Source organism: Rhodnius prolixus, unplaced genomic scaffold, assembly GCF_049639745.1.
Source record: "Rhodnius prolixus isolate KJV_2025 unplaced genomic scaffold, Rpr scaffold_6, whole genome shotgun sequence".
NCBI lineage: Eukaryota > Metazoa > Arthropoda > Insecta > Hemiptera > Reduviidae > Rhodnius > Rhodnius prolixus.
The window spans coordinates 8,891,720-8,906,609 of record NW_027411634.1 but is presented as its reverse complement, the minus strand read 5'-3'; the positions used below and the strand labels follow the sequence as shown (position 1 = coordinate 8,906,609).

Genomic DNA, 14,890 nt, shown 5'->3' with positions numbered 1-14,890 from the left:
GGATCCAGTTGGATCCTGCTAAAACCGACAATATCCGTTTTTGACAGGCCAAGGATTTCCTTAGCCTGGCGGCAGTCAGCTCAGGGATCTCCACCGTTTCCTATGATCCTTCAAAATCCACAGCTTCGCCACTGTTCTACAACACTAGACCTATACCAAACTAACGAAATCTCAGAACATAAAAATAGAAAACAAATTAAGTAGCTATATACACATTTTAAATCCTACATCTTAGAAATTTTATTTCATCGTTTTGGTGCTTAGACCGGAACTTTTTTTCCATTTCTTCCGCTATGTTTCTCCCCCCCATCTTTCAAGAACACTCCCCTAAATCCCTCTCAGCATATTTAACATTCCCTTAAACGCTTCGTCAGTTATTTCTTTAATATTTCGTGCATTTTGAAATGCTAGGTATTCGACATAAGTGGCTGGAAGATTTGCACCCAAACATTGTGAAACCACCGACCGCCAGTCTAACATCTTACTTAACCCTCAAACCACAAGATGCGGGTCGGATCCGACCCGAGGCGAAAACATATTTCCATTGTTCCCCCAACAATTAACTCTTAGCGATTAGATTCGGTATACCCTTTCTGTGAGTCCTTAAGAAGAGGCCACACTGTTTCCGCCGATTCGGTAAGGGTCTCTCCGCTCTCTTGGTTTGTATTTCTTTCAGTAAGTCAGATTCTGGGTCGGATCCGACCCGACCTTGGTATTAACGTTATACGTTTTGTCCTGTACAAGTGGAACAAAAATGAAGAAAGTTACTCTGGAGATGCACGTTCGACGTTTCTCAAGAATCTTGCGTTTGCCTTGACGCTTCCTCTAGAAGAAAAAAGACTGAAAAACGAGCGTTTTCCAAAGGAATTACTCCTTACGATTGGAAAATATGTCCTACTTGTTCCCACTGATAATGGCGAACAATCAAATGATTTTTTTCCTTAACAATGTGATAATTTTGTTACACACCACTATTTTACTTTAATTTTCACTCAACCTTTTTGTAAACTGTTTTGTTTTTATTGAGACAAAGTTCCTTTTTCAAGTTCATTTCTTCACTTATTAGTCTATTCTAAATAGACTAATGCCATAAAATTATACAATTTATTAAAAAATTTATACATTTTATATAGAAATAAATGTGTTATTTTGAGTTATATTTGAGTATTTCACTGTAAGCAAGAATATATAGTATCGGGGTCGGATCCGACCCTACCTTGGTGTTCGTGTCGGGAATATTCATCTTGTGGTTTGAGGGTTAAGTTAATTTTTAGTTTTAACAAAAATCAGATGTTAATTACCACCTTCTTTATTGTTTTTAAATATAATACAGTTTATTTCCATTTTTAATGGTTATTTAAGTATATATTAATTCATTTTTTTCTCTTTCTGTATCATTTGTTCCCAGCATTTTGCCTCTCTAATTCAACCTTCAGCATTTTCACAATGCTTTTTATTATTTATTACGTAAAAAATATATATTAATTAAGGTTGTTGTGTACGACTGTTTTTAATCAAATAAAATTATATATTATTTACATTTTTTCATTTGATATTATGAAATACCAAAAACAAATTAGTATTCATATTTTATCCCGTTTTTTAAATTCTTCTCGAAAATTTAATTGGTTCATCCATTAATATGAATCACTTTTTAATCTTTGAAGAATCTTCTAAGCTCTTAGTTATGGTCAAGAAATATTCCCAATTTAAATTTCTTCCATGTAGATGTTGATTATTTTCCTCTAAATCCTTGAAAAAATATATCAAATATAACGATTTGTTTCTAAATTCTATGAAAATTTATGAAAATTTTGGGAAAAAGATATTTTAAAAAACAAAAAAATTCTAAAAATAGATAATACGCAAATAAAAAACGTTGTTTAAAGTCCACGTGAAGCAAACATGGTATTTGATTCGATGCTAGGGGATTAGGGGGAATGAATGGTTGGTCACCATCCAAGATCCTATGTCTTGCCAAATGGAATATTCTCTTTTAAATCTGAATGGTGGGGATAATATCTAAGACATTCTTTGAAATAAATAGGTTGAATAAATCTGTTCATTTTATTTATTAAATACCGCCATTTCTATTTAAGAGTAAAACAGATTAAGTTGTAGGAACTTAGTTGAATTTCATACTACATACCTCTCCATAGTTCTTCGTCATCATTCTTCCGGAGGCATAGAAGAAGGTCCGCCGTGATTACTACAGAAAAGCTGATCTATTCATAGAATCTATTTTTATAGAATTATCTCGCAATCGGTTTTAAATATTCTTACAATTAATTCTTATTTAAAAAAAATAATAACACCTAATTGGTAAAATAGTTAAAAATGAATAATTATAAATGAAATTCAATTTTACAAATTGAATACCAGAGGTTAATAGAGTAAACTCAATATTATAGACCAATAATGCAAGTTATACAACGCTTACTTGCATAACTAAACAATGGATAAACTATGCAATTTTAGACCAATAAATAATGTATCTTTAGTTCAGGAAATTGTTTTCCTAATTTGATTATAAATAATTTTCTTAATAATTATTATAATTGCCATTGCCATTTATGTTTTGTATAACTAAATGTTTTATATGTATATTTTTTATTTAATTTAAAATAAAGATTATACTTTGTAAGTTTCATTTTGCAGAAACATAATTATTAGTGCTGCACGAGAAACGAGACAAATCTCCGAGAAACGAGAGACGAGACTTGAGCAACCGAGACCGAGACCGAGATCGAGACATGATATATATCTCGTCGAGAAATCTCGGTCTCGTCTCGGTTTTTCAAATATTAATTTTTAGCTACAAAATTATAAAATCGTGTTCTTTATTAATAAATAATCATTACGGGTATTGAATTAATTATTAAAAGTTAAGATTTTATTATATATGTTCAATATTACTACATCTATTTGACTTCGAATTACATAAGTAAAGTAATCGCCTATTTTTCAGGCGGGGCTTAACGTCCAACTACCAATTAGGTGTCGCGGACGGAGGCGACTAGCAAACTTACTTTACTGTAAATTTCTTCTACTAACCATTAAATAAAATCCAAGGCCTAAGACCGGGAATCGAACCCAGTAACACAATACTCATTAGCTTCGCAGGTCTCGCACTATTTTCGTTTTTAAGATACTCTTTGCCCAAGCATTGATACATAAAAGAGCTTTTACTGAGTCAGAAAGAAGATCTTCTATTGGTCATTATCATCGCAGCTTGCGAAAATAATCTTTCCGATGGCACTGAAGTTGCACAGATACTAAAAATATCTTTTGCCATTCTAGACAAATTTTTGAAGGAATTCTCAAGTGTTTTCCAACATATGCTCACTTAGAATTCGTTGCTAATTACATTTCCGGTGGATACTAGAATTTAAGAACGAACTACTTCCTGATGTGAATAGAACAAACCATGTGTTGTACATTAAAATAAAAACCTTATTAAAAATCAATCGTTTTTTCCCCCAAAAATTTGTAAATATGTTCTTAAAATAACAAGCTATGTATAATTATAATACGTAATGGTAGTATGAACTTAAACGTTGCGTAACACGCTAAAATCAACTGGATACAGATTGTCTAAAAATTGGGTAGCGGAGCTCTATAAGCAATAGTTTAGAAATTCAATATTCTGAGATAAAGATGCGGCAGTTGAAGTAGATTGGTGAAAAGACAAAAGAAAACAAAAATGAATAACAGAATTGAAATCTCAGCCCTAGGTTTCCTCTTGAATTTTTAAAAATTATTTTAATGATCATGGCCATGATCATAAGATATTCCAGCAGTCCAGTATATTAAAAATGCCATTTCTTTCATTGGCAATCAATGTCATTGCTAACAACTTGCAATGCCACTTGCTAGAATCTGCGACTAAATCAGCCAATCGGAAAAGTGCCATTTTACTGAAGTGATTTCTTTAAAATATTTACACTTATTATTTACATTTAGATCTTTTATTTCCCTTTTATAGTTACCCTTAAGTGCAATCTGTGGTCGGTCAATTAATGGTTTAATAATTCATGGATTAATTATATGAGTAGAATTATAAATTTGAAAACAAAAAAAAACCCAAGCAATTTTACCACTTAACTGAATCAATTTTGCATAGTTCCATTTTCAAGTTTCATTATTATGGATAGAGTACTAAAAATATCATCTTGCATCTAAGTTTTACACACCTGTATGAAATATAATTTTTAATAATTCATTTATTTATTTTTTGTTCTTCATTTTCACTGGTTACTTACAATTGAATTGTGACTTGCATTTGTGATAATTTTTTTTTTTTGCTGTAACCTTAGTACCGATCACTGACTATCAAAGACTGCAGAAGACGTAAAAAGATTAGAATAAGATGCTTAATGGACAGAAATAAGTCGGCAAATCTGAGATTTGAAAAGTGATTAGGTTAGGGAGGGCCACTCGAAGTACTATAATGGCCTAAGATTAAGGCATATATATACACAGCTGATTGTTTGGAAACCTAGCTAAGTACATCTCTTTGCTGAAAAGCACCGGATTTATTTGACTAGAAGAAGAAGAAACAAGGGTTATTTGATCTCAAGCACATCCGTTGTGAATGTATGGTCCCAACGAGAAAACAAAGAAAAGAAGTAAATATATCTGGCCCACTTATAGATTTTATTGTAATTAACGATCAGGTAATTGTTACTTGAGAAAATTGTTTTCATTTCTCTATTCCAAAATTAAAAGCGAGAAACAAAACGGCTGTTGTAAGTACCAGATAATGGGAGTAAATTATTTCTAAGTTTTTCCGTCTTTTTTGTGACTAATCTTGTGAAAAATAATGGTTTTCAATTAAAATACGTAGTTCAACGAAGCTATTTCTGACAAATCACGCGAACTAATCCAACTTGCTGACCTTTAAAGTTTTCATTTTATTTATACCATCGAGGTCGTCAAATTTGTTAGTTATTACATTACACTGTTCTTCTGTGGATCTACATTATTTTACAGATTATATATGTACTTATACGTATATCAGAAATTAAAACAAAATATTCACTTATAAAACGCCACAATAGTTACGAGGCGAGGCTCGCAGAGCTAATGAATGGTCTTGAATTTTATTTGTTGGTTATTATGAGAACTTTTATGTAAAGTCCGCCAACAAAATAAAATAGACATTACTTTGTTGTTGTTTTTTTTATTGATTTCTATCGCAGAATAAATCAGTTCAATTTTCCATAAAAATGAAAACTCCCGGAAAAATCAATTTTTATATTTCGTCATAAGACTTACAACGAAAATCAATGTAAATCACACAATGTTCGGGCAGGGTTGGTGCATTATACGAGGTCTGTAAATTAAATAATGAGATTGACTTTTTAAAAAAATTTTATTCAAAAAGAATTACAATTCTATATTGTCACCTTCAAATTAACTTCCTTCTGAAGCCACACAGTCCCAAAATGAGTTCCCTTGAGGTGATTTTTCAACTTCGTGTCATTACTGGTGACGAGTCTTGGGTGTTTGAGTATGACCCAGAAACCAAGCGCCAGAGCATGGAGTGAAGCACACTTCTACCTCTCCAAGGCCCAAAAAAAGCAAGGATGACGAAGTCGAAGCTCAAATGCATGCTGATTTGTTTTTTCCGATATCCACGAAATCGTCCACAAAGAGTTTCTACCTCAAGCTGAAACGGTCAATCAACACTTTTACCGAGAGGTTCTTGAAAAACTTAGAAAAAAGGGTCATTCGTGTGAGACGAAACATCAAGAACAAGTGGGGTGTTGCATCACGATAATGGTCCTTGTCACACAGCAATTTCAATAAACCAGAGTTTTTGGCCAGTAAAAACATTCCTGTGGCTCCTCAGCCTCCTTATTCGCCTGACTTGAGCCCGTGTGACTTTTTTCTCTTCCCGAAGTTGGAAAAATCACCTCAAGGGAATTCATTTTGGGTCAATCGAAAACATTCAAACGGCTGTAACCGGACCAGCTGAAGGCTATTCCAGTATCGGAGTTCGAGCATTGCTGTGAGGAGTGGAAGAAACGTCTCCAGCGCTGTGTGGCTTCAGAAGGAAGTTATTTTGAAGGTGACAATATAGAATTGTAATTCTTTTTGAATAAACAAATTTAAAAAAATCATTCTCATTACTTAATTTACAGACCTTCGTATACACTCATCAAACCTGCAGGCCTCATTACAGAAGGAAATGCTTCTGTTGAGAGCTGGGATGCTCGCCAGGATGCTATAAACGTTAAATTGGTGGCTAGTCCAGTCTCCTCTTAACCCTCAAACCACAAGATCAATTTTCTTGACACGAACACTAAGGTAGGGTCGGATCCGACCCGATACTATATATTCTTGCTTACAGTGAAAAACTCAAATATAACTCAAAATAACACATTTATTTCTATATAAAATGTATAAATTTTTTAATAAATTGTATAATTTTATGGCATTAGTCTATTTAGAATGGACTAATAAGTGAAGAAATGAACTTGAAAAAGGAACTTTGTTTCAATAAAAACAAAACAGTTTACAAAAAGGTTGAATGAAAATTAAAGTAAAATAGTGGTGTGGTAACAAAATTATCACATTGTTAAGGAAAAAAATCATTTGATTGTTCGCCATTATCAGTGGGAACAAGTAGGACATATTTTCCAATCGTAAGGAGTAATTCCTTTGGAAAACGCTCGTTTTTCAGTCTTTTTTCTTCTAGAGGAAGCGTCAAGGCAAACGCAAGATACTTGAGAAACGTCGAACGTGCATCTCCAGAGTAACTTTCTTCGACCCAGAATCTGACTTACTGAAAGAAATACAAACCAAGAGAGCGGAGAGACCCTTACCGAATGGGCGAAAACAGTGTGGCCACTTCCTAAGGACTCACAGAAAGGGTATACCGAGTCTAATCGCTAAGAGTTAATTGTGGGGGGAACAATGGAAATTTGTTTTCGCCTCGGGTCGGATCCGACCCGCATCTTGTGGTTTGAGGGTTAAGAGAGCGGGACACAAAAATATCTTAAATAGGATAAAAGTAAGAACTTCTCCAGCAAATTTAATTTCTGGTCAAATATTCTCTGATTTAAACAGATCTTTTAAATTGTTTTTTCATCTTCTATATTTTTCTCATTTTAGTTGAATTAATTTTAATTTGGAGTAGATTCTTTTAGTCAATTTTTTGTTTTGAATTATCCCTCTAAAGAGAGGAGTATCCTGTAATAATAATTGAATGAGCCAGAACCGAACATTACTAAGTTTTTATTATTTATTTTTAAATAAAGAAAAAAGAGATTACAGTAGTCAGTGGTTGTGAGTCAAGACAATGGAGGGACGATAGAAAGAGACTTTCCCGTCCAAGAGAAAGAAAAAATTCTGTTTGTGCCGAGAAGAATCCCGTCGGTTGGGGTTGGATGAGAAGAGAAAAAATAAAAGGGCAAAAAGAAATAACTCTCTAATTAGTACTTTAGGGTTTTTATGTTTGAATTAAAAAGTTTTGAAGTTGAAAACAAAACAAAATCCAACGGATAAAAATAATTTTTATGTTTCTTTTCTCTTTCATTTCCTTTTTAAATATAAATCTAACAATCCAACAACACACTGGCTCGAATAGAAAATAATTAAAAACAATGGGTTTCCTTCTTAATATTCTTTATGCTGGAAATGAAAATAACAGGAAGGAATTCAATATGCCTAGTACAAGTTAAAGTGTATGAATAAACTAATTAAAAATAGATTGAGATAAATAAAAATATGGAAAGTTTGTAGAAAAACGGAAATGAATAAAAACTCTTTAGTTAATAGAATCAGCGAAACTGAAGTAATGCTTTTTTTCTGAGAAGAAGCTTTCAACTGTTTTCCTGACCTCGAGTCTTTCATCTTCCATTTTTTTTGTTAATTTTAATTAAACGTTAAATTAGCTAGATAACATTTTAAAAACGAAAAACATTGGAATGTTATACATAATGTTTTCATTTAGTGGATGGCGTAGTTTTGCCATCTCTCCTAAGATATTGGCATCCCTCGGGATTTTAGTAACCCATTTAAACCTTAATAATATATAAAATAATAAGGATTTACATAAGGTCAAAATGTTACTTTATAAGAAAGAAGTCCACATCCTCAAAGCCTGCAGGTACTTAATAAATTTTGTTTTGTAAAAAATGTTTCTGATAAAAAATTGTTTGGCCTTCTGTTGTAGTTTAACAATTTCGAAGAAAATCGTTGAAAAGTGGAAAACAGTTTTGTGAAATCGTATTTCCTTTTAAGGGATTTTCTTCAGTGATTTAATCTCAGGATCCATGGTGCACTCCAAACGAAATATGAACCTTAGACGTTCGTGCTCTGAGAACTGTTCAAATTACTCTGAACTTTATCTAAAAACTTATTTTTATTATTACTATTATTATTATTTTTTGCGCTTCAACAGCTGAGGTTATTGGCGCCCGGAGCTTTTTTCAGTGCACTGCCGGCCTCCGGACAGTGTTCTCTCGTTACAGACAACACTGTCCATCACCGGACAGTGAGCTGTAAGAAGCTCCTAGGAAGAGAAAATCTAAGGGTCAGCTGCTGGATTCGAACCCGGGACCTCCGCGTGGGAGTCCAGTATGCTAACCTCATAGCTAATCCCTTCCCTTACTATTATTATTATTATTATTATTATTTGCGCTTCAACAGCTGAGGTTATTAGCGCCCGGAGCTTTTTTCAGTGCACTGCCGGCCTCCGGACAGTGTTCTCTCGTTACAGACAACATTGTCCATCACCGGACAGTGAGCTGTTAGGAAGCTCCTAGGAAGAGAAAAATCTAAGGGTCAGCAGCTGGATTCGAACCCGGGACCTCCACGTGGGAGTCCAGTATGCTAACCTCATATATTATTATTATTAATATTATTTTAATTTAACGCCCGCAAAACACCAGAGGTTAATTTCAAATTGTGCAAGCAAAAATGTTATGCCTGTTTCTCGTGAAACCCTTTTATCCCTATGAAATCACTGACACATTACTTCTCAGTTCAGTTAAGAGTCTTTTAATAATTTTTAACCCAAAATCGCAGTCGATTTTTTTTTGTAGAAAAAAGTAATAAAAATTTTCTATTTCCATTCAATCGAAGAACAATTAATTATAATGCTTCTAATTATCTATTACAGAGTTGAGCGATGAATGGGACTTAGCGCCGGACAAGGATGTGGATATTGAATTGGAACAACCAGGATCAACAATGGAAGGAATTACGTTTCATGTGAAGTATATTGGAAGCAGCATCGTGACAGTACCAAGCAGTGCCAAAGCAACAGCTGATGCTGTGAAAACTATAGTTACCACGGTGAGTTAGATAGAATAGATTAAAAAGGGTTACCATTGCATTCTAAAATATTTAATATCTCATTGATTGAGTTTAAGGTGACTTTAAACTGTGGAAAGCGTTAGTGTGAATGTGTAAGTGATATGAGTTAGTGTTCTTTCCGCTTGTGGGTTCGCTAAAAACAACTAGATGTACCAATCACCTAACTACTCGTATACATGCACTTTAGTATTGTGTGGGGGTATTTAGGAGTTCAGTGTAAAATGTTCATGTTGTTTTATTGCAATACATGTCATACAATTCCATAAAATTTAGTGAACGCTGTTTTGGTTTCAAATCTAGTGCCCTCCCCCGGTCACGATCTTATCACCGCCAAAGTCCTCCGGCAAATGCCAAAACGTGCTATCGTTTTCCTTACCTACCTATACAATTCAGTACTAAGAACCACATTTTTCCCGATTCAATGGAAATTCTCCAAAATAATAATGATTCCTAAACCTAAAAAGCCAGTAAACAGCGTTTCGTCCTATCGTCCTATAAGCCTTCTTCCAATCTTAGGAAAACTCCTTGAGAAACTGCTCCTAAAACGAATTTATCCTCTCCTAGAATCACAGGAAATACTTCCTGTCCCATCAATTTGGTTTCCGCGCTCATCACTCTACAGTCCAGCAATGTCATCGTGTTGTGGATGTAATCTCAACCTCTCTTGAGAATGGACAGTATTGTCCGGGAGTTTTTCTCGACGTTGCTCAAGCTTTCGATCGCGTCTGGCACCGGGGATTGCTTGCCAAACTCAAGAGCATCCTACCAACTACATATTTTCTCATCCTTCAATCTTACCTTACTGGACGCTTATTTAGTGTCGTCTGTGGAAATTCCTACTCTCCTTGTTACCCAGTTCGAGCAGGTGTTCCCCAGGGAAGTGTCCTTGGGCCTGTACTCTACACCATATACACTGCTGATATTCCTACCGATCCTCGTACCTTCCTTTTTACTTATGCCGATGATACGGCCATCCTCTCTCCTCATAAAGACCCGGTCCTTGCCTACCGCTTCCTCCAATCCCATATAGAATCTCTGGAGCCTTGGCTAAAGAAATGGAGAATTAAAATTAATGAAAATAAATGTAATTACATTATATTCTCCCTAAGGCGAACTATCCTTCCACCCGTTTACCTAAACCTCACTCCTCTTCCCACAACAGATTGTGTTAAGTACCTAGGACTCTTCATGGACAAACGCCTAACCTGGAATCCACATACTAGACTCAAACGGAAAGAACTGAACAGACGATACAAACTTCTCTCTAGACTTCTCGACAAGCGATCTAAACTCTCTCTACAGAATAAACGACTTATCTACACTATGATACTGAAACCTGCCTGGACTTACGGAATGGAACTTTGGGGCTCAGCCAAAGCTTCCAATATCTACAGAATCCAATCCTTCCAGTCAAAAACTCTCCGTCGAATCGCTAATGCTCCTTACTTTGTTTCCAATCATACCTTGCACAGAGATTTCCTTGTTCCTTATGTTTCAGAAGCTGTAAGATCCCGTTACTTTAAATTCCACACATCAATCACCTCAAATCCCAATCCTCTAGTAGCTCAACTTACCACTCTACCAGGAAATCCTCTCAGGCGGTTGAAGCGCAGGTGGCCACGCGATCTTCTAAATGAAGTAAGTGCCAATGTACAGTAGTGAACTGTACCAATTTGGGAGTTTCACCAATGGGTGAATTCTTCCCTCATGTATTCATGTATCTATTCCATTATCATGTTGTATCAGCTTCACTTAATGCAGAATTATTCTGCAGTTGTGAAAATAAATAAATTTAAAATAAAAAAAAAAAATCTAGTGCCGGTAAGTTCATAAAAATGAGTAGTCACATTTATAAAGAACGCTTTATCAGCAAGATGACAATCTTTGCTTTTGATAAAATTTTGTAGAGGATTGTGGTGAGATTCATTGTCCTTTAATTCTGATACCTTTTTACTTACATGTTAACATTATTAGTTTTAGGGATTCGCAAGATGAAATGTATAACAGTGTTAAAGATTCTGAAAGAGATTTAAGAAAAAAAATAAATAAAATAATCTTCTATCTTTATTTCTATTGTTTGGCCGAAGGGAGGCTTCAGATCATTCAGGTTAAGAAAATGATGCTGCATTTTTCTTTCCCTCTGTGATTATGTGTTGAAATCACAGTTACATATTTGTTTAAAATTTTTAGATAATGTGCAAAATTTGTCAATTAGAATTTTACAAAATGCGTTAGTAAAAAGACAAGAGGATAGTACATTCCTAAATTTTACAAAGTTCTAAGAAAATGGGAAAAGTTGGTAACTGATGAAACTAGGCATAAACAATGTTTACCTTTGCAAATAAAATATGTGCACAGGTTGTTGATTTTGGTAGTTATTAGGATACGGCTTTATTCGCTACATTTCCTGCTACAATCCTACAAAATCCGTATAATTAAACTTTGACTAGGAAAGGTGAGAACATTTGACTTAGGAAAAGAGCTTTGTATAGCAGCGAAAACAGCAACTTAGTATGTGCGCAGAGTAGTGAATGAGATGGTAGGAGAATAATTTCCCAGTTTTACAAAGCTATTTCAAGGTATTTAACAGAAAACAATAACGTTTAATCGTTCTGTATTTCTTGTACAGAGGAGAGGCTAAATTTTTGGAAGGTCTATAGCTTTATACCTATGAAAGCTATCCCGTTAATAGTTATTGCGTAATTAGTGAGGGTAAAATCTTGTAACAATTCCCATTTAAAATGACATTCACAAGTAGACCCCCGGAAGTAAGGTAATATTTCGCAGCAGACGGTACCCCCAGCTGGCTAAAATGGGCGGCAATGAGCTCACTGTTTTAACCGCCCATTAAACCAACTCTGGGCTTGCCTCGCCATCTACAAAAAAAGTGCTCTTTACCATTCGAAACCCATCAAAACATGTGAAACCCTTAACGAGTTTTCAAATAATAATGTTCATTTCTTGTGTTCTTTTCGTTGTTAAGAGTCAATGTTAGAAATTAGCTGAAAATGAAGTTTTGGGGGGCGAGAGCTTGCATCTAGAAATTGGGTTAATCTTTGACCGTTGATTGGCTTTTTATTTCTAAATATGAAGTATTTGAAGTATAAGATTACCATTATACTAGATTTATGGCTCAAATCTGTTCAACCACACACTAGACTTAAAAGACAAGCAATGACAAAACGTGCGAAACTTCTTTACAGATTACTTGGACGACGCTCCAAATTGCCCTTAGAACTCAAACGTTTAACATACAACACTATCCTCAAACCTATGTGGACCCTGCGGACTAGAGCTGTGGGGTTCAGCAAAACCTACAAACATACAGACTATACAGACATTTCAATCAAAACTCCTCCGACAGATAGCTGACGCTCCTTTTTACGTGACTAACCTCACTCTTCACAACGACCTCAACATTCCCTTCATAGACCAACTCGCTAAGACGAAATATCAAAAATTCCACACTGCTCTCTCGACTAGCTCTAATCCTCTTGTACTGTCTCTCGCTTCTTCTGACATCCCTAATACTCCTCGCCGACTGAACCGCCAATGGCCCCGCGACTTCCTTGTAGACTGAAGACCTAAATTATTACTCTCCTCTCTCCTCCTCGTATCTCCTCCTCATATTCTCCTCCTAACATCCTCCTCTCTCCTAAAGAGAGTGCTATCACTGGGTAGCTTTTCTCCTCCTGCTCTCCTCCCGCACCAGTTCATCATACTCAGTCTTCATATTTACTTATTGTATACAGATTGTAAATAACAAAATAAATTTAAAAAACAAAAATAAACCTGTTCAAAATCAATGCAATTATTTGATTAATGTAAGTGACTGTTTTGAATTTGATATTTACAAGTTTATTGAGAATTCATTGCAACTCCAAGTCAGTTTTAATCTTAACTAGTTTCGGCGACCTGAATGAAAAGCCTCATAAGAAGATACGCAAGATACATAAGGATGGTAACAGCTGATAAAGAGTAGATGATCAATGCAGTAGACAGACTTAGGCCAAATGATATTATCGGCCATATTTAGGGGATTCTAAGTTTAAACATTCTATGTCTTTTGTTTTATATGAGCGGTTCTGCTCCTTGGACTGCTATGCTCTAAAAACATACGTATTGTCGGATGCAGGCGAACTCAAAGCATGCATTTTTATTTCGGAAGTGAGACTCGATCACAACACTTCTTTTTTACAGAAGAAAGACCTATCTAATATAGAATATGCAATTTTTTTTTTTTTTTTACTACTATAAAACTTCTTCGGATTACGAGAATATGGATCAAAGTGTGGCGAGAGAGTTGTTTGCGAATGAGAAAGCTGGTTAAAATTAACCCCAGAGAACTGTGATAAATTCTCCCAAAACTTCCACTTCTATGACAGATTCTATTCAGTATTTTAACACACATCTGTTTTCTAGCTTGAAGTAAGTTGGGTGAAAAAGCTCTTGCGTAATTTATCCAAATGTTCTCACTAACTTGTGGGTTGAAACCTGTAAACTTTGGACTAACATTCTATTTAAGCTTTTAAACAATTATACTTGCATTAAGTTCGCGAGTTAAGTGGCGTATGTAATATGTGCTTTTAATGTGGTAGTTATTTCTAGCGTTACAATACAGTATTTTGGGAAGCAAACTAGGTAACTGCGATGTTAACTAATTACTGATATCAGAGACTCCTCTACCGCTTACCAAACCACATGCATTTCGAATTTATTAATTTAAGTAAAAAAAAAAATCAATAGCATACTTTTGCAAAATGGTCCAAACATTCATTTTTGCATATTTTTACTGGCCAAAAATTAACTAATGCGGCATTCCTCTTGTATACAAAAATTTCTTGATATAAAATGTACTGCTTACCTTTAAAATTAACCATAGCGCCTTCTCTTTCATTACAAAGAGACAGCTTTACCAAAGAAGTGTGAAAATTTAGTCTCTTTGCATTAGAAATGGGTTAAGGTTGCGGCTCTTTTATCCAAATTGTGTGGCTCTTCAGCCTGTCCAAAATAAATTGAAAAAAAATGAAAATTTCATTTATTAAAGTAATAGTTATTTATTTAACAAGTGTGGAAAGTAGTACTTTTCCTCACACGAGGCAGGGTTTGCACGCACGAGCGAGCGAAGCGAGTGCAAGTGCAAATTGCCGAGTGTGAGGAAAATACTTAACACTCGAGTTAAATATTATATTTTTTCTGCAACCATTAGATTTATTAACTAAAAAAATTAAAAATTTCATTTTTACAGTCTACAAAAAGTAATTTATTTATTATAAACATTTATTGTTATATTACAATTATTTACATTACTTATTACATTTTCTGCTGTTTCTTTTATTGATGGAGGAGTGTTTTCTAAACAGGAATCACTAGAATCCATTTTAAATTTCTATAAGGTAACACTATAACCTTTTTAACTGTTATAATTAAAAATATCTAATTATTTATTAAAGTATTTTTTTTTTTTTTTTTTTTTTTTTTTGGCGCATCAACAGCTGAGGTCATTAGCGCCCGGAGCTTTTTCCAGTGCACTGCCGGCCTCCGGACAGTGTCCTCTCGTTAC

At 34.6% G+C, this 14,890-nt stretch overlaps 1 protein-coding gene across 1 annotated transcript in view; it reads left to right on the top strand.

The window, feature by feature from the left end:
- The window catches only part of LOC141461288 (low density lipoprotein receptor adapter protein 1-B-like), a 47,847-nt gene that overhangs the window by 19,561 nt on the left and 13,396 nt on the right, over positions 1-14,890 (top strand). The window contains exon 2 of the mRNA XM_074142199.1: positions 9,131-9,306. Within this exon, the coding sequence (XP_073998300.1) occupies positions 9,131-9,306 (176 nt within the window). The remainder of the gene's footprint in view (positions 1-9,130; positions 9,307-14,890) is intronic.